This window comes from Haliotis asinina, chromosome 3 (genome assembly GCF_037392515.1).
Source record: "Haliotis asinina isolate JCU_RB_2024 chromosome 3, JCU_Hal_asi_v2, whole genome shotgun sequence".
In the NCBI taxonomy this organism is placed as follows: domain Eukaryota; kingdom Metazoa; phylum Mollusca; class Gastropoda; order Lepetellida; family Haliotidae; genus Haliotis; species Haliotis asinina.
The window spans coordinates 2,039,954-2,067,683 of NC_090282.1; the positions used below are offsets into that span (position 1 = coordinate 2,039,954).

Below are 27,730 nucleotides of genomic sequence, written 5' to 3' on the forward strand. Positions count from 1 at the left end.
GCCTATTCTGAGATACGAACGATTCGCGCGAGTAACTTAGATCAGTCGCCGCTTTAGACCGACTTAAAAGGTCGCCACTTGAGGTATGGCCTTTACCCGATCGCCGCGCGCTGTATCATTGGGCCCCACTGCTCATACAGTAAACTCGAGCAGTCAACGCTACACGAAACTGACTTAATTACTGGCGGCACAAACGGAATCCTCGACTTACCAGTAATAGAGGCAGCGAGGGAATGCTCACTCACCTGCCGGCGGAGCTCCGCAAACGGGATAATAGACGCAGTGGATACCTGTGAGGGATTATCTTGGCAGCGCTCCTTGTGAAGTTGATTTCTCAGTGTTGTTGTTGATGATGATGATGATGATGATGATGATGATGATGATGACGGAGGCGTGGGACTCACTCTAGAGAGTCACATCAAGATGGAATTACACTTTGATGGATTGATACTAGTAATATATGCTTTGGAGCAAGTGACAGGTATGTTTGTGTAAATATCACTTATAAAACAGCTATCTCCCACATCGCATTTTGTCACGAATGTTGCACTGTCAGAGTTCCAGTCTATTAAGTTATGTTAAAAGTTATTTGCTTGTTTTGTTAACCTAACTTATGACTGCCATGTGTACAGTGACTATATTCCGCCACTAGCAGATAAAACTGCTTATTACCTTGCGTTGTACACAAGCTGTTGCAGATCAAACAAGTGGGAAACGACGTAATATTGAAACAAACAAAAGACACGCACTAGTCGAAACTAAACTCACTCATCCTTGCCAGGCCTCAAGTTAGCTAGTAATATGCAGGCCACTGCATTAACAGTCATGTATACTTAAACCTACTTTCCATAATGTATAGCTTACAGACCGGATGGTAATAATCCGCCTGATCATACGGACTTCCCGGTCATTCTGCTGGATACAACACACGATGATAATTCTCGTGGAGACGTCAACTAGTTGTCAATACCCACCACAACCTCCGCCCTCCTGTTGTCGACTTTCCTGAACTGCGATCATTACGGTTACTGCGAGAGCACTCTTGTCCAATATTGAACTACAGACCTCCAATGTAATAGAGAAATCGTTCAGAGGGCGGGGGGACACTTTCCTTAGGTGATCGCCAAGCGTTAAGGCGATCCTGTTAGCTTGTGTTCGACATCGCTAGCAACCCTGATAACGGATTTTGAATGTGATCGTGTAATTTCCTTTCTACCCCACGAAGCCCAGACATGTAAAAGGGTCTACCTGATATTACAACACATCAACTATGTTCATTTTCTACATTGTTTACTACCGTAATCTCATTAGTTCTGTCTAGTGCTGAAATAATAGGATTTCCTCATATTACCTTCTCGCTCAACATGCGAGACTTGAGTCCTAATACACCATTATCAGTTCACGGAAATACCGAAATTATATCAGAGATAGCAGTCCTGTAAAATAAGTAAAGTTTGCTGCAACCGACTAGTACCTTCGCCGCTAGGGCCACTCTCTGCACACGTCGCGGTCATTAAGCACATGTCAGGCGACATGCCGTCATCGACGTCATCCCTGTCACAGGAGCGTTCATAAAATGCTCATCAGGTATATAACAAGAGCAATACACCACTGCTTGCTTACTATCCGAGCCGCAGAGCTACACAATGGGGCTGTAATCTCACCAAGAAATGCTTCATTTATCCCATTTATGACTTATGAAGTTTCTAATGTTTTACTTAGATTACCATTGACCATGTCATCACAGATCTCGTGTCGGAAGTCTCAAACGCAGACTCTTATCTGAGTTTATCTGGACACGTTTCAATATAAAGTTTAACAATTGCATGTTTTAATTACATATGTATATAAATGCCCTGCGTACATATTTAACTAGTAGTAATACGGGTCTTTTGTAAACAATTTTCTCTGTGATAAAATGTCCTTTTATTTTTATGGTGAAATAGTGCCATGGAATTGTAAGCCTTTAATGTATGCAGCGGAGTGCCACAAGGCATATGTTATCACCGATATGTTGGAACTCGTCATAGACAGATGTCTCAGTATTGACGGCCTAGAAGAATTGGAACATACAGGGAAATCTTCTGTAAGCCTGCAGACCATCAACCACGATGAAATATAGAATCTTGTTCGCGTGCCTCTGTCGACGTTATACATCAGTTTGTCAGGCTTACAGTCTTTGTTATTCAGTAATGACTCTTGCTTCCTACAAATGAAAAAAAGATAGCTGTCTAATGTGTGCAGATTGAGTGAAGATCGGGGAAATGAATGGCTTGTAGTCGGGATTTACGTTAATTTACAATTTGTCAAGTCGCCGTATATTTGATTAAGAACAAAAAACGACAATCTTTTTGGAATTATGGACCATGGTGGAACATTCATCTTAGTCAGAAGTGGGCAACAGAGATTAGCCGCCAGATGAGATGCTAATAGATTATCGCGGTTTTATTTACCAGATATAGGGGTCAAGTTAGTGAAGCATGCCTCTGTCTCAATATATGTGTACCTCGCATCTTGATAAGCGATTCATCAGTTATCTCAAACTGACTGAATGTTAAATTCACTTTGATATGCATGAAAAGCTTCATTTACATAGGATCTGTGTAGATTGGTAGAGGTTCCTGGGTCAAGTATATATTAGTGGCGGGGAACAATATATCACCTGGGGAATCCGTTCCCTGTGTCTTGACATTTCATGTAATTACCTACTTTCAGAAGTTGTTCGGTTGGGTCTGATGCTGTGATGTTCAATTATTGTTTATTGAGTTGAGGACGCAGTATCGGTTCATTACGCGCCTGTGTGGAAGCGAACATCCACATGATGATAGGATGGCAAGTCTTGCTTCTCAGTGTTGTTCACATTTTCACAGACATTACTAAAATTGGAGTAGCCGACCCACGAGACCATGGTCACAATACACCGGTGTATTTCAGCAGAGGTAGTAGCCGACCGAACATCTGTTACATGTATGTCTGTCCTCTCCCACATACAGCTTGGTTATGTATGCCTTGTAGACGGCAGCTCTTCGCTTCCCTGAGGTGTTCAGTGAGGCAACTTTATTAGCCTACAGCCAGCACCACCTACTGAACACATGTGGAACACACGGATGAGCTGCTAATGAACCAAAGACGATTAATCATAGAATTACGGGAAGGATTTAAAGGTGCTGTCCCTCCCCAGGGCTGCTGTGTTCGGTAGGGGATGCAGATGAGGTTAGAGCAAAACGCAAGGACGTGTTCTGTCTATAGAAGCCTAACGTATCTCAATACCTGCTCCCTGCCTATGGTGATGAATGGGAACCGGTGGTCAATAATATTGTAAAGGCGGTGGTCATTCTCATATCCCAATAATACGTTGGAGGTGGTGCTCATTCTCATATCCCCGATAACGTTTTAAAGGCAGTTGTCACTTGTCATATCCGGATAGTACCTTGGGGGCGGTTGTCATTCTCATAGCCGATAATGAAGGTACTGTAGACTTACTTATGGTCTAGACTTGATAGATAATCTCGACTGGTTGTTCTCTGGTGGCAGGGTAAACATGGTACCTGATTGTGTGTCAATGTAGATTTACTTCTGGTCTATACGTGACAGATACTCTAGACTGGTTGTTCTCTGGTCTTTCAAATAACTATGGTTGTAAGGAAGTGCAAATGGTGATGCACTCTCAAAACTTTCAATAATATCATATCAATATTGATTGACTCCGATAAATCTCCTAAATATTTTAATCGTAAATAAAAACAAATGAAGACTCCCTACTTTCTTAAAGGGAGTATGTGCATGTGGGAACATTAGGTGCCGCCTGGAGAAAATCAGAATATTCTAATGCACGTCAGAGTATGCGTCCCCAGTCGCTAGTGAGCATCAGTTTTGGTTTCTTTCATTTGTCTTTTTCTATGTATGAGGTATTTTATTCACAGGATGGGCCAACTTTATCATTTCGGAATTGCTACTTAAAACTGTAGACACTTGTCAACATGAATTTTATCCTCTCCCACCTGAATGTAAAGTGAACCCTCAAACGTTTAGTACGTGCACACCAACATCTGCATTCAGACTATAAGATGATCTGCTTTGCTTAAATAAACCCTAAGATGTTTTACAGTGGTTTCAATATCGGCAGTTTTGATCCCTGTTTATCTGATGTAACGTCATATTTTAACTTTGTAACAAGTTTCTTATTACTTTGAGAAGTACAGTCAAACTTGAGATGTGACACGACTCATGTTGTATTTCAATCGATCAAAACCCTTCTGTTGGTGAATGCTGAACATTATTCGAGACGTTAATACAGACCACTGATAAAAAAGTCCCTGATTCACAAATCCCTGCTCATAAAGGCCAGGTTATATTGTGAACAGGCAAAGGTTGTTGTTAATTTTTCAATCAGCACAGAGAGCTACCTTGACCTTCGGGTCCAATGTTACGGCTGTATCAAGTTGTTTATGCAGTCATATGATGGGAATTATTTTCCTTATTCAGAGATAATTCATAAAATTTAAATACAAAACAAGTGCTATTTTTATTTGCTGATTCTATGAACTATTCAGTCTTTAATATGCAATCTTTCGTACTTTAATCAATATCATATTAAGTATATAAGATGACGTCATCAAACCTGTATTGTAGACAAATGTTTTAACTGTGTTCAGTATGTTTGTGTCCCAGTGACTGATACACACAAGACTAGGAAAGAGGCGTAGTCGTGACTTCTGTGTCAAACCAGAACACTTCATTGTAGCCACCAGTCGAACCAGATCGCTTCAACAAATAATAATAAACTGTTGCATCACCCGTCGTATGAGATGAGTGAGTATATTTTAATACCCCGCCGCGCGCATTGAGGGAAAAAGTATTAGCAGTGAGACTATATATATAGCTGTAGATTATCCCTGGCCTTGATCTCATTTCAAGGTTATGAAGGGACTTAACGTTTTACCTGTGTCCGTGAGATATCTCAAGTACCATTCACTTGATTTTTTTCACATGCAAAACCAAGTTTCATCCAATCGATTTTGGTGACCTTCACATAATTTTTCAGGTCACGAGAACAGTAAGTTAGTTCAGAAGTTACGTATATGACAATACACCAACCTGTGTTTCACACACACTGTTACGACATTGCGACTATACACTAACCTGTGTTTCATACACGCTGTTACGACATAGCGACAATACACCAACCTGTGTTTCACACACACTGTTACGACATTGCGACAATACACCAACCTGTGTTTCACACACACTGTTACGACATTGCGACTATACACTAACCTGTGTTTCATACACACTGTTACGACATAGCTACAATACACCAACCTGTGTTTCACACACATTGTTACAACATTGCGACAATACACTAACCTGTGTTTCACACACACTGTTACGACATTGCGACAATACACCAAGCTGTGTTTCACACACACTGTTACGACATTGCGACAATACACCAACCTGTGTTTCACACTCACTGTTACGACATTGCGACAATACACCAACCTGTGTTTCACACACACTGTTACGACCACGCGACATTATACCAAGCTTTAGGCCATTACTAAGAAAGTGAAATCCCAAATATGACATATGTTGAATATACCAACCTGTGTTTCACACCTACTGTTACGACATTGCGACAATACGACAACAATGCTGAATGCCTCACTCACTGACTTGAGCGGCCGTGTGTGACCATACACTTCATGCATAAACGTACGTTATACATTTGTAGCCATATCTTTTTGCTTTTGCTTAACTGAAGCCAACAACTGGTTATACCTACTTGGGGTGTCATTTACGACGCGATGAGGTAGTTTTACGACGATGTTGTATTGGTCAGCTGTCTTACTCAAACGTACTGAGGTGGGTCTCCCCAGTGAGTCGATGGGGTGTTCACCATCAAGCATGTGTTGCCGGACTGTGTGGACTTTTCGACTGCAAGGAAATCCCATTATGTTGCGAGATATGAAAGACCTGTGTACCCGTATAAGCAGACATCTGATCGTAAATCACCTGAGGGAAGTTGACATGTAACCTAAATTGTAGTTTTGAAAAGGGAAGAACGAATTGCTTCCTTCTTTATTTTGTGCTATGGCATTTTCTGTTATAGAATGGTAGTGAAATGAAAATAAATCTTTTTGAGACAAAACTATATTTTCGACCATGGACGTATAGAACGGTAATCAATGCAAACGTGATCTCGTCACTATATGTCTGGGATAATGCCGATGTGACGTACAGCCCAGTTTTTACACGACCATCGTTATCGAACCACTCAGCTTCGAAAACCACAGGAGTTAAAGTTTGAGGCATTTGTTAAAGTAAATCCCTTAACTTCGTAGGTAAAGCAGAAATCGTTACGTCTGTATAAATATATTTTTATTGAAATATATGATTGGTGAAGGGTGTTTGCGTTTTTTGTATTCATATCTGTTCTTCCTGAAACCTTTCCTGAAGTGTATGCTATGGAAAGTGTCCCTTTGCAATCAGCTGCCCGTCACATGTGGCAGTGTATGACGTCATATTTCATGGTCCCTTGTTGAAGATAGTCGCTGTTTTGCTTGAAAGTTCAGACAGTCGTCTCAAAGGTGTGTTGTAAGTTATCAACTTCTTGCTTACAGCGAACCGGGAAGCATGTCAATTCAGCTGACTTTTATCGCTCCTTGTAAGCACGTGTTTTGTCGTTTTTTTAAAGAACTAGTAAATACGTACTAAAAAGTTCCCCCAAAAGTTCAGGTTTTATGGGTGTTTTTTTTTCAAAATAAACCGCCCTTCCAAATATAGTCAACGATCAATTCTTTCAACGAAACATTGATCACATCCCATTGAATGTTGTAGCCAGGTGCCTTCTGATTATAGTGATGCCCAGAACATGACTGGTTTCAGAGAGATGTGTTCAGTACGGGAGAGATGCCTACTGCTCGGCTGGAACTCCGCGAGAGTATTAGATTAAGTCGAGCATAGAAAAGAATTTCAAACTAATTTAACCTGGTAAAAATAACTACACAATCGACAGAGGTACATGTGTGAATGAATGCATTAGTGTAAGGCGCGTGTAATAGCTGTCTTAAACACACACATAAACACACACACACATGTGTGTAAGGTTACAGCTACACTGCAGTGTTATGATGGTTTTGTGATGGGATATTGTATCTGGAGCCCCCACAGTGTACTACCAATAGCAGTGCTGCATATTTAGACACACCACTCACAGCTAATGTTGTGGTAAATGTACAGTAACTACTCCTAAACTAATACAATTACGATTAGTACCAGGTATTGCACTAACAAGGTGACATGTTTGGCTTAGTCGTGGATTCAAAGGCTCTACGAAAAACCAATAACATAGAATAACATTTTATAGGTTGTAGATAAAAACCTCAACAAATGCATTAACGCGCGTATTATACACAGCAATCAATTGTCGGTCTGATTCTACACAAGCTTTTACTCTATTGAGCTCATTAGGTTTGGTCTTGTCACTCTTCACAGTTGGAACAACACCAAGCACTGTGTTTTCTGTTTCGGTTTCGTTAGAATTGTGTGTGAAGGCAAATCGCAATGAGTGCTAAACCATGTCTTGGCGTGTGATATTGACAAGTTGGGTTTTTGTTATCATGCCATTAATGTCCAATTTGATCTCCGAAAAAAGACATTGATAAATCAGACATTTCAATTACACACCCTTTATCCACACTACTAGTGTATTCTCCGTTTACCGTTCGACAATCCCTCCTTCGATACGGAACGCATGAGGCTGCCTTAGTGTGAAGGTCAACGAACGACTGGGCGGGAAGGCACGTTGACCCCCGTCCCCCTCTGCGTAAACCAGGCCGCGGACTTTGTTCGGAATTATAACTACACATGTGACCATTATGCCTTGGAATGACAAATATCAAAATGTATGTTATAAGTACGTTGAGGCTTGTTTGCTATATTGTAATCTCTGATTGAGAGGAACATGACATATTGTTGTGTTATAATGGCTATATAATATGTTGGTGACATTAAACATACAGTCGTCATTCGTCGATTATTGTCTAATCCGGAAGTTGAGAGGAGCAAAGGTTATTCAAGGAATGATAAAGAGAGATTGAAATATCCAGAGAAGGAGTCCGGCATGGAATTTGTTATGCATGCCGCAAGAGCAGACTAATGGGATGGTCATTCTCGCTGACCTGGTTGATGCATGATGTCCATGACGCCATTCACCTGATGGTCTGGTCCAGCTGCGATTATTGCCCTCCTTCAGCTTGAATAACGCTGAATGAGACTTGGGTGCGCAGCAAACAATTCCCAGCGGCGGTGTTCTTCTGTATATTGTGTATACACAGCTAAAATAATTAGACACTTGACACTATATATACATTTGTGTGTTCCGTCACTCTCGCAGAAGGACGTTTCGCTCAAAAAGATCAATGAAATTTTAGTTTAAAGAAAACCCTGGTAAAAATATTTAATCTTTACGCACCCCCATCCAACCCTCTATTGACATTCAATGATATGTTTCTTATCGTCATTGTGGTTTGTTCCATAAAGACCCGAAACAGTTACGGATACCCTGTTATTCCGGTAGTTACCATGAACCGCGATGCTTTTCAACTTCCAAGTCTAGATAGAGATCCATATTTTTGCCCACAGCGGGGTTCAGTAACGGCGAAAAGCGAAAACAAACACCTCGTGAAAAACGGTACCAAACTAACAAAAAGAAGTTTCTTTATTGCAATGCGAGGCCCAGTTTAGGGACCCGTATTCTTCTTGAGAAATCAATAACGGGCAGCCAATTGCTCATGGTAACCCGAAACTTTATATCGGAGGTGCTCGAATGTCTGTGGACACTGACTAATGCCTCAGTTCCACAATTCGTCTTTAATGAACTATCAGCTGACTTGTGAAATTAACACGACTAGATTTCAAGTCCCCTCTGATCTTTGAAGAGAGAGAGAGCAAAAGGCTAGCTCCCCTTCCTATCGGTATCGATTGGGGTAAACGGCTACGTCCTCCCTCGTGGCTAAAAGAACGGCGTGGCGGCGGCCGCGCTACTGTTTCTCAACACTGCAAGAACATTTTACAATTGGTATTCAATTTTGTCATTACTGAAATTGAGAGCTGGGTTTGGGGTCGGCGAGGGAATGGTTTTAGGCTGTGGATTTATGGACGCGTTGGGTTTTTCCATTGCTTTTGGTAGTGTGGTGATGCTGCAGGTATCCTAGGTGAGAGCAGCAGCAGGGCCCTTACATCACTCGTATATACATGTAGATCATAGCACGGAGGTCTCCATAATGATTACTGAAACAGGTGGATCTTGTCAATGGTTATACTACAGGGGGAATTCGGCTTTAAATTGAATTTCTGCGCACAACTTTACAGTTTGATTTGCCCACATGCAACTTAGGTCTTGAGCACTGTCGGAAATAGAAACAGAAGATCAAGTTTTCAGCTGCACAAAAAATAAATTAGAATTGATTTTACTACAAGATGCCAAATCCTTTTCGTTTCTAACAGTTTATCATGAGTCGGTTTTACAGACGATTAGCTCTCAGACCACGATGTATTGATTTCCGCTGAGAAAATGTTCCTTTAATATATATTCATAAACACAATCTACTTTATTTGAATATGTTGTTTATTTTGTATTGTGAAGCCACTTTTCCTTTGCCTCTTTACGAAAATACACGTGTAAATACAAACTTGTAGAAATAATGGGCAAGACATTCATAGACCGCAGAGACTTTCCTTATAGTGAAGTTTGTTCTATTCAAGTCTGAACATTTTGAAAAAAGACGCATTTATAAAAACTTAACTTCCAGCTCAAAAAGATGTGCACTAAACATACTTAATACTAAGTAACTTCATACTGTATACATGCACAACAGGTTTGGTTGTTAGTGACAATAGAAATGGTATTTTTAATACAGGTATCAATATGCTTCACAGGTAGGGGAAGGGGAGGAGGTGAAATGTATTCAGTCGAGAATTGTGGACGTGAGTAATCTTTCTTTGAGTAATGTATAAACCATGGTGTGATATTCAAACATTCTCATGCAGACAAAAGATTCTTTGTTCATTATCGGATTCAAATTTATTCCATGCATGGTGATCAACGCGTAACAAATGCTGATGTCTCGTGTGATATATGAAAATCAGTTTCGCCACATTTCTCTGAAACCCACAGCGAGATCGGCGCACCTGCTTATTATACATAACCCCAAGCCATACACAACCCCAAGCCATACATAGTCCCAAGCCATACACAAGCCCGTCTCAGGGAGATTCGTCAACAGACCAGGATTACAGGGGTCGTTATCCCTACCATCAAACGCTGGTTATCTCACCCAGACTTCATTACAATTACTGTAATATTACAGATTGCAGTATGACACTCTCTAGCCTACTAAATGTCAGTTCTTGTAGGGACACGAGATGGGGCTCCCTCTATTTAACCTGTGTATATCGATCTTCTTACTTAATTAACGGCCATTGTGTTTAAAGAAAACTCGAAATATGTGTCAGTGTAACTGTAATCGTGACATATATTGTGTCGAAATACATTATAATTATGATTATATATAAGAAGGTATATTAAAGCATATTACAGACATGTATATGGGGATTTCATTAGTGTTTCTTATTAGGAAGATGTTTTAGAATGAAAGGGAATAGTTCATCTCGACAAGTGGTTTGGTTCTGTAAGAGCAAAGAGGTACAGATACACGAGTCTGATTCTTTAGCCTGCAGGTAAACTAGCTAACTACATCGGTGATTTATCAAGCAGAGATGAGAAGGCAGTTTCAGAAATATCCACAAGACTCACTAAAATTGACATAATCGACAATTCTGTTTTCTTGAAGATCTTTGATACTCAAGTACAACCAATGCGGCTGTAATATTATGAGATGTGGTGTGGAAACTGGTAAAAGGAAACTGGAATTGCTCAGTCATTTCCAAGTAAAATATCTTTAAATGTCGTGCGACAGGTTCCCAATGGAATTTTGTACGGTATGTGTGGACGCCATCCTCGAGATATAGGTGCTGGTAGTACATTTCTGAAATAATACTGGTTAGCTTGAGGAGATGCATTCTGATCGCATGACATGCTGATGTTCTTAAACAATTAACTGTGTGTCATTAAGATCTTTAATGTTTATACATGGTCTTGTGGGGGTGTAGCTTCCTCGTGATGTGGGGGAGATAAAGAGGTATTTCTTGTTGAGTTTAGAATTGTTGCTATCAACAGTGGAGAGTCCAATATGTTTTAGTTCAAGATATAACATATACGTAAACTACTCTACACTAACTAGAATCTGAGGCAAATTCCATAATGAATAAAACGTGTCGAAATATTATTTTAAACCTGAGATTGAAAATACACGATGGGATATGGCTTGGTATTGATTTGCACCTACGCATATGCCTGTTGTAATTCAGTTATGGACAACGAATTTAATTTGGATATAATTTGCACTTCATGTACTGATATTGTGTCATGTTATATTCCCAGTGTCTACCGTAATTACCCAAACATATACAATTTTATATTGCTTTACGATTTATTCATACATCGCACACTTCGTATTCATTTTGTTACTGTGTTTGTTAACATGCAGTTGTGTCCTATTTTTGCAGCAATCGGACTTGATTATATTGGGACCACACTTGTGCCGCTTCCGAAATTTATCCCAACAAAGGGTAATTTTACGTTTAAAGTTGGAGAACTTGCCCGGCTGGAGTGTGCGGTCGATAACTTGAGCACCAAAAAGGTAAGTGAAGACATTGAGTAGAATGTTTGTGCACATCCTGCAGTCAATGTCACCTTGTTCCAAACACACACACACACACACACACACACACACACACACACACACACACACACACACACACATGCGCGCCTGTACACATATAAACTAATTCCATGCCCTTCAATTGGTGCCTTCCTCTCAATTTACTCTTCATAATCTTAGCAAAGTTAGCCATCTAACCCACCCAAGCGACTTCCCCTTTACTGTTAAAGTGTACTCTAAAATGTAAAATGTGTTACATCTACATGTACAAGCTCTTCATGTACGAAACAACCAACTCGCCGGATAAAGGAGGTTATAAGTACATCACTCTAGATTGGTTCGTGGCAATGAATGTTGTCACAGGTTGGCTGGCATATTCCTGAGTGCAGCGTAAAACTAAAAACTCACTGACTGCCTCACTCACTATCACTACTGGTTGAATGTGTTGCACGTGGCATTTTTGCCATTGTTACGCATAACCCATCAGATTATCATATCCATGTTGTAAACATCCATGAACAGTTCTCAAGGAAACATAATCGCTCAAATCTATAAATGCATACACAGAAATAGAATGTGCAATTATTAAGTGTTACTGTAAATTACAAATAGTTGACTAGAAACAGACATCATAGGTATCAACGTCGTGCCACATTAAGCAAAACTTTGAAACATTTTAAACAATAACAAATGAGACAACACCGGCTGAAGGGTAAAGATCCTCATTAAACTTGCCCCGTCATAATTCGGCGATAGACTGTTACCACCAACGGTTACATTTGCATCCCAGCTTCGCAGCAAGTGCGGGCCAGCGTGGTAGTACTTGATGGCCAGTTCACAAAGTAATAAAGTGAAGTAATGCGAATTACCCGTTGGAAATACAAATATAAATTATACTAAATCATTAAATCTCATTTAGAGTTGATTGTCACGTGACGTGGTTGTTAGACGTTCTCGTTAACACGAGATCGATAATGTAGTGTGACTGTGTGAGCGGCCGCATGCATAACATTGTACACGGGTGTAAAATTACCGGGACTGTTTGGTGCTTTGTTACGCTGCATTAATATACCAACAACTTCGGCGTCAGAGAAAGATTATATGCAGCCATACTGTGCTACTTTATACATGACTTGCTTCAACACCACAAGTCAGGGATACTGGGAGAAAGCATTTCATATATACTCACTTCAAAACTAGACGTCACACAAAAGACTTGATCAACACCACTGTGAGACGAGACCATAATACAATACAGTCAGTTTCTATAGTCCGTGTGTCAGTATGCACTACCATGCAACAGTCTGTACTGTTCATAGCACCATGGAATACCGCCTGTCAGGACCAAGGTCCAATACTGTCTCTCTGGACTCCGTTCTAATACTTTCAGTCAACACTGTCGACAGCATGATGGAATACTGCATGTCAGGACCATGGTCCAATACTGTCTCCCTAGACTGCGTTCCAAAACCTTGAAACCTCCATACTGTCTATAGCACGACGGAATATATACTGCATGTCAGGACCATGGTCCAATACTGTCTCCCTAGACTGCGTTCCAAAACCTTGAAACCTCCATACTGTCTATAGCACGACGGAATATATACTGCATGTCAGGACCATGGTCCAATACTGTCTCCCTAGACTGCGTTCCAAAACCTTGAAACCTCCATACTGTCTATAGCACGACGGAATATATACTGCATGTCAGGACCATGGTCCAATACTGTCTCTCTGGACTCCGTTCTAATACTTTCAGTCAACACTGTCGACAGCATGATGGAATACTGCATGTCAGGACCATGGTCCAATACTGTCTCCCTAGACTGCGTTCCAAAACCTTGACACCTCCATACTGTCTATAGCACGACGGAATATATACTGCATGTCAGGACCATGGTCCAACACTGTCTTCCTAGACTGCGTTCCAAAACCTTGACACCTCCATACTGTCTATAGCACGACGGAATATATACTGCATGTCAGGACCATGGTCCAATACTGTCTCCATCGACAACGTTCCAGTACTGTCGGTTTGTAATGTCTAGAGCACGATGGAATACTGTTTTTCAGGACCATGGTCCAATACTGTCTCCCTCGACAACGTTCCAACACTGTCAGTTTGTATTGTCTAGACCACGACGGAATACTGTCAGTCAGGGCACTGGTCCAACACTGTCACTCTCCACAACGTTCCAATACTGTCAGTCAGGACACTGGTCCAATACTGTCACTCTTCACTACGTTCCAGTACTGTCAGTCAGGACACTGGTCCAACACTGTCACTCTCCACAACGTTCTAGTACTGTCAGTCAGGACACTGTTCCAGCACTGTCACTCTCCAGCACTGTATTGTCGGTTTGTACTGTCTAGAGCACGATGGAATACTGTTTCTCAGGACCATGGTCCAATACTGTCTCCCTCGACAACGTTCCAATACTGTCAGTCAGGACACTGGTCCAATACTGTCACTCTCCACAGCGTTCTAGTACTGTCAGTCAGGACACTGTTCCAGTTCTGTCAGTCAGGACACTCTTCCAGCACTGTCACTCTCCACAACGTTCCAGTTGTCAGTCAGGACACTCTTCCAGTACTGTTAATCAGGACACTGTTCCAGTACTGTCAGTCAGGACACTGTTCCATTACTTTCAGTCAGGACACTGGTCCAATACTTTCACTCTTCACTACGTTCAAGTTCTGTCAGTCAGGACACTGGTCCAATGCTATCACTCTTCACTACGTTCCAGTACTGTCAGTAAGGACACTGTTTCAGTACTGTCAGTCAGGACACTGTTCCAGTACTGTCAGTCAGGAAATTGTTCCAGTACTCTCAGTCAGGACACCGTTCCAATAATGTCACTCTTCACTACGTTCCAGTACTGTCAGTCAGGACACTGGTCCAATGCTATCACTCTTCACTACGTTCCAGTACTGTCAGTCAGGACATTGTTCCAGTACTGTCAGTCAGGACACTGTTCCAGTACTGTCAGTCAGGACACTGTTCCAATAATGTCACTCTTCACTACGTTCCAGTACTGTCAGTCGGCTATTGAGTCATTATACACTACAGACTCATTATGCCACTCAGACCAATGTTGATTAAGTACCAAGTAGACCACTGCACCCTAAAGCCACTAAAGCTTGCACAGGCTCGCTTACCAATACCTTCAGTGACTCGTCAGGAAGTCTGGTCTTTCTGAGCTCAGGACAATGATAGGGCCATGTCTATCAACCTATTGCAGGTCACGCGTGTTCCTGATCTACACAGATGAATGATTGGATGCGAGTTTCTCGATTGTCATATACATTTCGGACCTCTTAATAGCATTGCTTGCTCATTTGTAGTCCCGTGTTGTTTTATTGGCAGTCTGTGTTTGTATTTGTGATAGAAGAGGCGGCTTGGTAAATGTTATTAGTGTATGCAAAGATTTACAATATCATGGCGCATGTCACCTTGGAGGAGAGAAATGATTTGGTATTGATTCATTCAATACTATTTCAAGACAGATTTTAGTTCCATAAAACTGCCATGAGATTTCGAGTAGCGCTTAGACTCGCATCGTTGACGACAGGGAAAGTCTTAGAGATCACCACTGGAAACCACACTGCTCTCCCTGTCAGGGTGCAGACAAAGCCATTACGGGGAGGGACTGCGCCGCTGATCTGTTTAAGCGTAGGTCACTGTTAGGCATGTTAACAACGTGTCAGTGAGAATGTCCATCATCGCATATGTTTATTTGCCACTCGATTGTTGAATACTTTTACAACATCCAGCTAAAGTACCTGGTTATCTTCCCCCTACAACACAGACGTTGTTCGCCCATCTGGAAACACACAGTGTTCCACCAGTCTAGCACCCTGGTGTTCCAAGTGTCTAGCAACCCGGCGTTCCTCGCACCTAGCAACTCATACTTCCATGTATCTAGTACTTCAATACACCAACCATCTAGCAACCCCGTGTTCCACTCATCTATCAATCCGGTGTTCTACCTATCTGAAAATCCGGTGTTCCACCCATCTAGCTAAAACTAATTTTGCATCAATGATAAAACCACACAATATTGCAGTAATCTCACTGGTGGGAATACAACAACTGTCTTGTCAGCTTGAATTAAGGTGTTATATTACTTTCGGGTATACAGTATTAAGTATTTGCGTCTTGACTGAGGGGTGGTCCTAATTACAGTGTGACGACTGTTATCACATTAATCAATAAACAAAATTGTTTTGACGGCACAACTTACATCATTGTAAAAGAGGAATGTATCTTCAAAAAGCGTACCTGCATCCAGGAAGTGATGGAATTCTTGAGTCATCGAACACATGGCATGCAGGTGCATCTTCGAGAGGCATGTCGGACGAGTTCCTTTCACATCAGGATGTGTCCGCGCAACTTAGTTTTTAAACAGTTTTTATTGTTGCTGAATTGACTGACTTAAGACAGGTAAGTCAATGCAGCCAAAGGGCCCAACTACCATGTTATCGTGCTTTCATTCATTCTAATGGTAACTTTGTTTGAAACACGATTCCCTTTCAACAGTTTCAGTATCAACGTTGCTGAAGGTAATTGGCTTTCACTGTCCAACCTTTCAGGTCAATAGGGGATTTGTCGTGAACACAGGATTGTGTATGTTTTTAGTCTACCCGTGTTTTTGGAATACATGTCATCCTACCTCATGTAAGAATATCCTTCTGTGATTTGTTCATGTGACCCTGAACAAATTACCCTTTATGCCCGGTGCACCGCTAAAACGGGTATAAGTCTCTTCGAGTGGGAATAAATCATTTATACACCGCCAATGGAAGAAAAAACAAAGCAAGGAAACAAAACAAAAAAACAAACAAAGAAAAAACAAAACAAAAACCAAACAAGATAAGCATCCACGGCAGTCATTGAATCGTTAACCAGTGGTTTGGATCGGCTTGTCAGTACCATGTTTATAAAATATATGATTGAAATTCAGTTTGTTTTAATGTTATATACATGTATTTACATAATGGGAGATTTAAACTTTCGGTAAGATGAATTCCGTGTAGTATAATGATGATTCAGCAGCCTGAAGTTAGCAGCGGGTTCGCGTTTCGTTATTCGCTTTTCGAATAACGAATAACGTGCTAACAGCGGGTTTTTTTATTCACACGCTCTACATGGAATCTCTACAGTGGTTCTGTCATGTACACTGAACCTCATGTAATAACACACTGCGGGATCCATTCACACGTGTACTAAATGTGCATGAGATGGTTTTTATTCATAACCTCTGAATAACGAAAACCTTCACTGCTTTCACTATTCGATGTATGCCCATCAATTCTATCAAATATGACATACCAAGTACGCCATACCGTATTTACAGCGGGTTCGTGTTTCGTTATTCGCTTTTCGAATAACGAATAACGTGCTAGCAGCGGGTTCGTTATTCAAATGCTCTACTTGGAATCTCTACAGAAGTGCTGTCATGTACACATCAACTCATGTAACAAAACATTGAGGCGTCTATTCACATATGTACCAAAATGTGCATGAGGTCTTTAATTATTCCTAACCTCTGAATAACGAAAAACGGACCATAACTAGGCTTGTTATCCAATGTATGCCCATCAATTCTATCAAATATAAGACAAATAGAGTCTTCCGTATTTGTAGAGGGTTGTGGTTCGTTATTAGTTTTTAGAACAACGAATAACGTGCTAGCCGTGAGTTCGTTATTCAAACGCTGTATATGGAATGCCTATAGTAGTGCTGTCATATACACTGAACCCCATGCAGTAAAAGACAGCGTGATCCATTCACAGGTGTACCAAATGTACATGGGGTGTTTATCACTCAGAACCTCTGAACAATGGAAAACTAGCAGCTCTGGGTTTCTTATTCAATGTATGCCCACCAGTTCTATCAAATGTCAAACAATGACAGTCTACGGTATTTGCAGAGGGTTCGTTACTCGTTATTCGTCTTTTGAAAAACGAATAACATGCTAGCAGCGGGTTCGTTATTCAAACACTGCACATGGAATCTCTATAGCTGTTCGGTCATATACACATAAACTCGTGAAATATAAGACTGCGGGTGAATCAAATGTGCATGGCTGTTGAATTATACAGAATCTCTGAATAATGAAAAACTAAACAGTACTATGGCATATTTTCTGTCTCAGATTTGATAGAACTGACGGGCATACATTGAATAATGAACATAGGTGCAATTAGTTTTTCGTTATTGTCGCAGGTTCTGAATAACTAAACACCTCATGCACATTTGGTCTACCTGGGAATATACGTCCCAATGTTTTATTACATGAGTTTATGTGTACATAACAGCACTACTGTAGAGATTCCATGTAGGACATTTGAATAACGAACCCGCGGCTAGCTTCGAAAAGCGAATAAGGAAACACGAACCCGCTGTACATACGGTGTGGCATACTTTGTATGTCATATTTGAAGGAATTGATGGGCATACATCGAATAATGAAAGCAGTGAAGGTTTTCGTTATTCAGAGGTTGTGAATAATAAACACCTCACGCACATTTGGTACACGTGTGAATGGATCCCGCAGTGTGTTATTACATGAGGTTCAGTGTACATGACAGAACTACTATAGAGATTCCATGTAGAGCGTGTGAATAACGAACCCGCTGTTAGCACGATATTCGTTATTCGAAAAGCGAATAACGAAACACGAACCCGCTGCTAACTTCAGGCTGCTTAATGATTCGGGGTATACGGAGTTTTGTATCTTCCGTGTCACCGAGTCCTTAGACAAAACACATGACCCATTAACACCCTGTATACACCTCACCGCAATGATAAAACTTAAAATTGTAGATTAGGGCCTTCAGGTAGATTCACTTATGTTTACATGTTCACAACTGTTTATGACAGTGACATTTTCTGTGTGTTCGTTTGACTTTTCATGGCCAAATAAGACGTCACTGGAGCATGGTATATGTTTCCTGAACATTATTATCAGTAGATTAGCGTTATCTCTTCCGAATCAGTAGATCAGTGTTTAGTGTTATTGGTTGGAAATTATATTATATATTTAAAACTATTCGTATAAGTATTAAATATTTAAAAACACACAGTGGCCTTTCTTTCGTTGGGGAGACTGCATTTGTATACTCTGAAAAAGAGTAGGGAATTTCAAGTTTGGACCGGTATTATTTCGGATCCAAGTTGTATGATTGTATATCGATTTAGAGAATGATGATTCCTTTAAACACGTTATGAATTTTGTGTAATTACGTCAGTTTCGTGCAAGTATTTTTCACGATGTGCATTTTCACGATGTTGGTTTAAAATTCGAAATTTGCAGTAGAAAATTTACATGGTTGTTCATTTACACGATGAAAATTGTCATATTGTTTTAAACTCAATTAAACGGGTTTGGACATGCAGTCTGTGCAGTTGGCATGCTTGAATTCGGACAAAGCTCTTGCTGTTTCAGTTCAGTCAGTACGCTGCATATTACAGCCTCAAATTTGCATACAAATGTCATTGTGACAGAAGTCGATCTGGTCAAGAAAGGCCGACAACTTGCGCTCATTAACACGACTGGCTACTAAACCAATGTCAAAGTGTGTCTCATGTTGGCAAAGTGTTTCTCAGGTGTACGTGACAGTACAGAGGCGATATGCTGTCGGCTGCAGGGGCGGAACCTGTATGTATGACGACCCAGTGTTCTATCCCGGACTATTTCGGTGCAGTCAACAGCGGCAGTGCTCGACCAATTGTCGTTGCTCTTACTTCTTTGACAGGCGCCCAAGACTTTGTGCCATGGACGGAATAGTTAACATAGACAGAACGTTTGTTCTGTTTGGGGGGGGGGGGGGGGGGGGGGAGAGAATCACTGTCACTGGCACAATCCCTTAATAAGATGTAGCCTTCACTCGAGGGTATTGCGGTCTGATGTACGCGTCTTTGTAGCAGTGTCACCCGAGCCGGTCGACGAGGAATAACACTGTAGCAAAAGAGGCATACATCAGACTGTATTACCCGAGAGAGAAGCATACAACGTATTTATCTTACTGCTTTATTGAATGTACAAAATATCATTATATGTTATATGGAAGCTCGCTACCGACTATATGACATGTAAACAACATGGCTGTAGACTGGATTTTGAAAATTAGTGAAATATTACAATCTAGTGCCACTGGTTAAATGGTTAGTTATGCTTATGTTGAGTATGCAAACGAGCCCATGAATAAATTAGTTTAAATCAGTTTGTGGAAGCTGGTTAAATAAATGTCTACTTCGTGAACTCAAAACCCAGCTAATCGAACGGTTTCGAACTCCGCCTCTGGAAGCGTAGTATTATGATGTCACACGATTGTTAGCGATACGGTTACTGTGGCAACGAATAATACCTTTTTCAGCTGTCGTCCTCCTGGGAATGACACGGAAACTTACTGGGACAGTCACTTAGTAAAGACTTGTTATTGGCGGACACAGGTATTATGAAGGGGAGGTGGAGTTGGAGGCGTGTGAAGGGAAAGGGACGGGATGTTGTTTGGCTTGGGTGGTTGGGGTTGCGGGGGTGGGGTGGGGGTTTGGTTTTGGGTTCAGAAGGGGGTTTGATGCCCCTGGACCCCACTGTGGCTTCGCTAAGGAGCAAAAAATACCTTCAATGGTCATTGTCTATGTGATCAAGTCATTTTCAGGGAGGTAGGGGGATCCCTGTCTGGATCCGCCAATGCTTGCCACCCATGACACATCCTTGGGCGGCGTACCTATCGCTGTCTGCATCAACCCACAACTCAACACTCACCACTTCCATCGGACTTAGATCTGCTCTGGACTTAACCACGTTGACATAGGCAGTTTGATCGGGTGTAGGCCACGTGGAATAGGGGATTCACTTGAGAATAGCGGCGGTATCACGTGATATTCAGGAGTTTGTCTCTTCATAGTAGATGACGCGCAGGACTCTCTGGTGATCATCTATGGTCATCCGACATTCAACAATTCAAGTTGGTATTCATTAAACGTGTCACAAATTCATGGTCGTCTAACTTCGAAATGCCTTTCAAAGAACGTCACGGTGTCACTTGTGATTGTACAGGTTGTATATTCATGAAATGAATCCAATGTTTCCATTTTGAATTGCAGGTCATTTGGCGACGAGGGTCCGAGTCCAACCCGCTGACGATTGGTAAGCGGACATTTGTGGACGACAAGCGTGTCATGATAGAGCACACTCCGCTTCATCAGAACTGGAATCTGTTGATAAAACGTGTGCGTGTTGATGATGAAGGCATGTATGAGTGCCAGGTGAGCTCCCAGGCCCGCCATCTCCGTCACCATGTCTACCTCACAGTGGAAGGTCAGTCGGTTACAGTGTCCCTACCTCTAGCTCATAGTCCCATCTATATGAGGCACTCTAGTTCATCAAGGATATGCCATTTCTGTAACCATTAAAAAAGCACTTCATTCCGCTTGTTTTGCCTCATACGATGTTGTCTTCCAACGACACAGGCGTTTATGACTTAAACATAATGTGGAAACATATATGCTCTTCTTTACCACAGTACCTTGTACACATTGTATTATTCAATTGCAAATAAAGCTAGGGAGAAATCTCCTCCACGTCAGATGGCCTTTACCATGATAATATCTTTGGTACCTCTGGCATTTCCAGCGTCTCTTGTCGAGGTCTACTACATACTTAAACCTATGACATGAACTCTTTCGTAGATTGCGACACAAAGTTTACCTCGGAACATTATTTTTCAGTGTCGGAGACACCACACAGCGGAAATCCAGGTGAGACAGCATTTAACAGTACACTGTGTTCATATTTTAGTTATACTAATAAGCATTTATCTAAACGCTGTCATAATACCAGTGCAGTAGCCTGGGAGAGGTGTACATGGAAGTTAATCAAATATATACTGATGACAAAAACTAAAGGTACGTACGCTTGTGCTGGGATCGTGTCTTTGGCCACAACTGCCTGTGCTTGTGTTAAACTGTAGTGAACACAATGACACTAACTTGTCACACAGGGATTCATGTTAACCGAAGGGATTTTGTTACACTGCAGTGACAATTACTGGGCCAGTATATGGATAGTTTTCTTAGACGCCATCAGTATGTGATCAGAGATGTTGAGAATAACGACAGGAAACTAGAGCAATGAACACACGTCATGTAGGGAACGCTTTTGCATTAATAATGGATTCATATGTCAAGAATCAGGAATGTTGTTCAGCAATATGACCACCAGTAATTTGACGCTGATTTCAGATGAAGCACGAAAACACCGAAACACAAGTGGTGTTATTTACGGTAACTCTCTCCCATGTTAAACAGTAGTGGATTATCTCTCTGGCTATGTTACTGAGTAGCTCCCATCGCATGGATCCCCACAGTGGTACTATCTAATGCATGCTATTATGCATGGCCTGTAGAGGGCACGGTGTGCGTGTGTATGTTTGTCTGTGTTGTCACATTCCTACATGTGTGATCCACACGGAACCATCTGCTTGTATACTACGTAGAATGTCACAGGAACTACTCACCACATTCTTAACACCAAATGTAAATTTTGAAAGATAATTATTCATGTAATCGTCTCATAAAAGAAGACCGCATATAGTTCATATTCTGCTCTCAGCTGTTGCTGTCGCCTTGTTTCACAGTACGTGGCCAGTTATTACGGCGCACGTACTGTCAAGTGTAAACTTAGAAAGCAAATCTGCAGTTAGGTGAACTGTTACACCGTTGTACCAAACACGAAGGCTCATGTTTCTTCCCCTCCTCCTTTCCACACTGTATTCATGTCTCTACAGCACTGGCAACCTTACTTCCACATATCATCTGTCCCATGTGGTGCCCAGTAAGTAGTATTTGCATGGCTTGTACTGAAACTTTTCTCCATCGATTACCGTCTCTGCATGAATACGCATACCCTCGTTGGTAGCGTGTTCGTGAGACAAAGTAATCTTGTTCAGCGTATATATATACCTACAAAGTGCGGGACCCAGGTCCAGGGCAGTATGTCCTGTAGTATATATGTCTCTGTCATGTAGTATCAGTCTCTTTAATGTAGTATATCAGTTTCTGTCCTGTAGTATATCAGTTTCTCTCCTGTAGCATGCGTTCAGTCTGTTGTGTTTTACAGTATTACACGAGCAAAGTTGTGTCAGATATATACCATACCTTTACATTAGCTTGGCCTTCGAATGCATTACTGCAACGACAAGCGAACCTGTGATCAGGAAACCTGCGACTTTCAGGTACCGTCATAAGAAGCATGGTTGCGGTCGCTTGGCTGAAGAAGGAGACTGCCCAAAATATACCTATACCACGACACTTATTGTATTCATAAAAGATTGTCTTTGCTATTCTGGATATTCACGATACAGTGTTTTTTCAGACATTCGCATCAGCGGAGAGAAGTACGTGGAGAAAGGTCAGAAAATAAACCTCACATGCAACGCCACGGGCGAAGAGCATCCACCCGATGATCTGGACTGGTTTAAAAACGGGGATAAACTTTCCACCAATTATGGAAACGGAATATTTATTCAAAAACGCGTTTCCTTGACAACAAAGACAATTGTGAGCATTCTTGAGATCAAGAACGCCGACATGAATGATGCAGGGGTCTACATATGCCGAACCTCGGGACTCCAGATCACCAGTTTAAGGGTCAATGTCTTGAATGGTAATAACGAAAACACACTTTTTACCGCCGTGTACTTGGCGGAAAGAAATGCATGTATCGAGAGGCCAACAACAAAGGATAGCCAGTTTAAATTGCCTATCATAATGTATTCTATTGTCAATAAACATGGCAATTCAAAGGTTAAAATGCACCTTAGATTTATGTCTAAATATGCACTACATTCCCCAGATGAAAGATGAAAACAATGCAGGTTTGAATTTCAAATGGTGGATAATATTAAATGTCAAGTGTGCCATTCACTTTACTCTTTATTAGAAGCACGTTTCAATCTCAAGCTAACCGTTATGTGGGGTTTTGTGATTTGACCATAATATGTATTTCACTGATCCTTATTTCTTCTTTCAGCGCATACAAACAACGTCAAAAGACGTGAGTATTAACGTTCAAAGATCTTTTTTGCAATGAAAGTATTAATTTTCAACTTGAGAGATTTTTTGTATCACTTGCCTCGATTCTAAGTCTACTTGTAAATGCCATGATGGGTGGAGAATATGAGTTGTGTGACTGACTTGCAGTAGAATGTGGTCTACAATTACTTAACTTCGCGTGCTGCTATTACAAACTGAAGGTAGTCCCACTAGTGATCGCTGTTAAACCATATGGTACACCTATCGTTGCCTTCAATCTATTGTGTTGATCGATTCAACTACTGTCATTTCCGTTGCAGACAAATCAGATAAATACAATTGGATTGGATCTACGGGAGATTCGACAGCTCCGGTTATGTGTGGTGATTTGATTACTCTGGTCTACTTGCTAACCCTGTGGACGACAGTAACGTGATACCGACAATTATCTGTAGTTGCTGGTCGCTGGTAAAACTTGGTTTCGCTGTCTTGTGAAACGTGCGGTACAAAACACCTGGATGTATAATACAGAGATATACTCCGTGAAAAATGTTCGAATAGAAGAGAGGTTCTCTTGTCATCAGCAGTGCCTGAAGTGACTGGACTGTGACGTCACGGAAGTTTAACGCGTCATGTTCAAATGAGACGTTGTCAGCCAGGACATGAAACGTGGTTGGTTGTCGTCGCCGTTGTGAATTTGTAGACCTTCCAATATTGAATATGAAACATGAACACTGTGCCTTCCTGTTTATCCATGTACAGTCATTGATCAAAACATGTGTCGTGTATCAGGTCAGTGTGTCGCCATCACATTAGTGAGCCGCCATCTTTATGTTACAAGACATGTGACTGACAAAAACAGAATATTTGAAACACAACAGAGAGGTTTCCGTCATTGTACACATATTTACGTTTGACATATACCAGACAATTTAAGTGATGGTTTCGACATGAAATTTGGCATAATCTTAGCTAGAAGGATTGCACGCCGACACTCATTGTCATCGAAGACGTCAAGAACAAGCGTTCAAATTATATTATATTCGGCCATCTATTGGGAACTTATGTTTGCCGTCGAAATGTCATGATTTCCACTTATGATCCAGACGGCAATATTTCAGACAATGGAAGTCTCAGTGTTTTCGTGGTGTTCCTCACGGACCAATACTTAAACATTAGACATGATGACTATATCACAGTCGTGGTGTAGCTGAGCTACAAAACATTTCCATATCAATCAGATGGAGGTCACCTCGCAGACTCCTTCATGGAATACCCGATCTATTTATAGCATATAGAGCTTCCAACAGATATATCACGACCTCTGATGTCAACTCATAAACAGTGCTGCTGTGAAGGTGAATAACCAAATCAGAAATATAGAATCTAACACGCACACATAGCCCCGTCAAGCAGCTGTTACACTGCCTCACAAGCTGTCATTACACGGGATATAGGTCAAACACAAAATTGGAATATGTACCGTAGATAGACAAATTACGTTTTTCTTTTATATTTCTACCTGTACGATAAATAACAAGTGAGACATATCAACCCCATTTTTTGTTATGTACCAAGTATGTCTAGGTGGTTACGAAAATATTTGATAGGATAGTTCCAGATACTGGTACTTCAAACAGAAACAAACCCAGACATTTCCAGATAACAGATGCCAATATACTTACACTGTCACAACAACGTCGACCCCATTTGGAACTCGATGACAAAGTGCATATTTGTATATACAGACCAACTAGTGGTTGAGCCGTCATATACATTGTGTCTGTCTTTCAGTCATTACATGTCCTTTCATTTTTTATAATTTATTGTCTTTTTGTCATTGCGCCGATAAAATACCACAGTATTACAACGTAGACAAATGTGTATATATGAAACTATGTACTTGTCTGTGTGACTCCTGGTCAGTGATCATGGGCAGAGTGAGGCTCACAACAGGGAGAGTTGACTTGATCGATTCTCTGACCAATGGTATATCCGGTGCCGTCTGTGAATCAGCAGTCGAGAATGTGCTCTGTATCGCGATATTTATTACTGATGCGTCTCTTGAAATAATCCGAACATGACCATCCAGATAAAAAACAACACTTCCAGACAGTGTACTATTTCCATGTATATCACAAAACCGGCCTCCTACAACACAGGGTTGTGGAATGTGATGCGTGTGCGCGAGCTGATGGTGTTCTGATTCAGATAATAGTAGTGAAACTGCAGCACGCTCGCTATCAGAAAAAATCGAAATGTCACAAGTATCGACTTTAGTATATGACATTAATGCTGTGTGCTATGCCACATACGGTTTTCTGTGGATGGTTCGTATATTCCGATACAGCCATATCCACCAAGTGGACATTGACAACTTAAGAATACTGTGCTTGAATCCTGTTTCTTTTTCGGTTAGAATACCCTCCTTTTATCTAGGATTTCACATAAAATGTATGATTTCCTCAAGGAATGATTTCCTTCTATGGTTTAAATATCTCGAATATTGTGTCGTAAGAGTTTTAAATGTCAAACAATGCTTTTGTTTGTTACTTGCCGATGAGCGTGATTCCGAAATGTGTGGCCTGGACTAAGCTGAATTGTAACAATAATCTAACTTGTAGACATGCAGCTGAATAATTATTAGTCCACTCAGTGCTCAAGGAGTATGCATTGTGACATTCACCTTCTCGATTGTCACACATGTTGCTGATAGAAACAAAATATCCTCATCAAAACTCGAGTTGTCATACACTGAAAATAAAATTTGAAATGGACAGATGTTGTTTCTGTATTTACCCAGCTCGTGTGTTTGTTACTGCGAGGCAGCGAAGGCCCTCAGCTGCATGGCCTTGCATATATACAATCAACAACGCAGTGCACAGTTGCCTTAACATGCCGATCTAGAAGTGACACATTGTCAGTCCTATGTAAATAAATGAAGAATGAGGACTCTTTTTATGGATGTACTGCGTCTTCATTCTGTACAGACGACGTTTCCACATAGATTCCAATTTCGTTATCAAGCAAGTGATACTGGAATCTGTATCAAAACGTCGCCTGTACAGAATAAAGAACTTGTATATCCATAAAAATAGTCCTTATTCTTCATCTATCCAACTTCTAGAATGCCAGTCAAAGACATGTTAATGCATGCCCCTTGCCACCATCGGATAATACATCATACAATGGAATTACCCAGGAATTATTTATATTGTGCATCTGATGATGATGTTGCTGAATGCAGATATCAGACATCACTGGTGATCTGTGGACAGCAGTGCCGGCCTGGATATATAAACGTCAGTTGTCTTATTTGAATAAAGAACTGAAAGTTATAGAAATCACATTCTCCTGGTGCAGACGCAAGGACATTTACGCTCTGAACTAACTAACCTTCTGAAGTTTCTTGCAAAAACGATACATTTAGTACCCTCCTGTGCCTAATGCTGTTATAGTTTCTAATGTATATTTACTCGATTGCATGCCCACGAGACCAACTTTGCCATTGTGTACAGTCACTTCTTGAAAATCTATCATTACTCAAGCCATTACCGCTATGCCACACGCGACGTCCGGTAAGGTACACTGCTACATCAGCACTCTGGAGCATTTGCTTGGAAAGCAAGCTTTTTTGATGACAATTGGATCGGAATTAAGCTGTGTGTGTTCAGCACATGCTTTCGATGCCTGTACAACTAATTCATCCGCCGGGAACATGTGATCTTGATGCATAGACTAAGAGATGTCTGCAGACACAGGATACGTGGCCCGTTTCTAAAGGGGTTCTGCAAGGTCGAGGTCTGCGTCTTCAATCATTTGTTACAACTGTCACCGTCGCAGCCTAGGCTCTGAGAATAGTGATGATATTTGTCTACAGTGTATTGTCAAAATACATCCA

General features: G+C 41.1%; 1 protein-coding gene across 2 annotated transcripts; it reads left to right on the forward strand.

Moving 5' to 3' along the window:
• Positions 1 to 4: 4 nt before the first annotated feature.
• LOC137279147 (leucine-rich repeats and immunoglobulin-like domains protein 1) lies at positions 5 to 26,608 on the forward strand. Of its 2 annotated transcripts, XM_067811624.1 has the most exons (8): positions 41 to 481; positions 11,632 to 11,765; positions 20,902 to 21,115; positions 21,526 to 21,555; positions 22,039 to 22,080; positions 23,171 to 23,461; positions 23,828 to 23,851; positions 24,150 to 26,608. In XM_067811624.1, exons 1-8 carry the CDS (start codon positions 424 to 426, stop codon positions 24,263 to 24,265), a joined length of 909 nt encoding a protein of 302 aa, XP_067667725.1. In that variant the 5' UTR covers positions 41 to 423; the 3' UTR covers positions 24,266 to 26,608. The 2 variants fall into 2 exon arrangements, with proteins under 2 accessions (XP_067667726.1, XP_067667725.1); XM_067811625.1 differs by lacking the exon at positions 22,039 to 22,080 and having other exon boundaries at positions 5 to 481.
• The last annotated feature ends 1,122 nt before the right edge of the window (positions 26,609 to 27,730 follow it).

Coding starts and splice junctions, on each gene's coding strand:
- LOC137279147 (XM_067811624.1), top strand. CDS start 424: ATGGAATTACACTTTGATGGATTGATACTAGTAATATATGCTTTGGAG. Junction 482..11,631: donor TGCTTTGGAGCAAGTGACAG/GTATGTTTGTGT, acceptor CTATTTTTGCAG/CAATCGGACTTGATTATATT. Junction 21,556..22,038: donor ACCACACAGCGGAAATCCAG/GTGAGACAGCAT, acceptor CGCTGATTTCAG/ATGAAGCACGAAAACACCGA.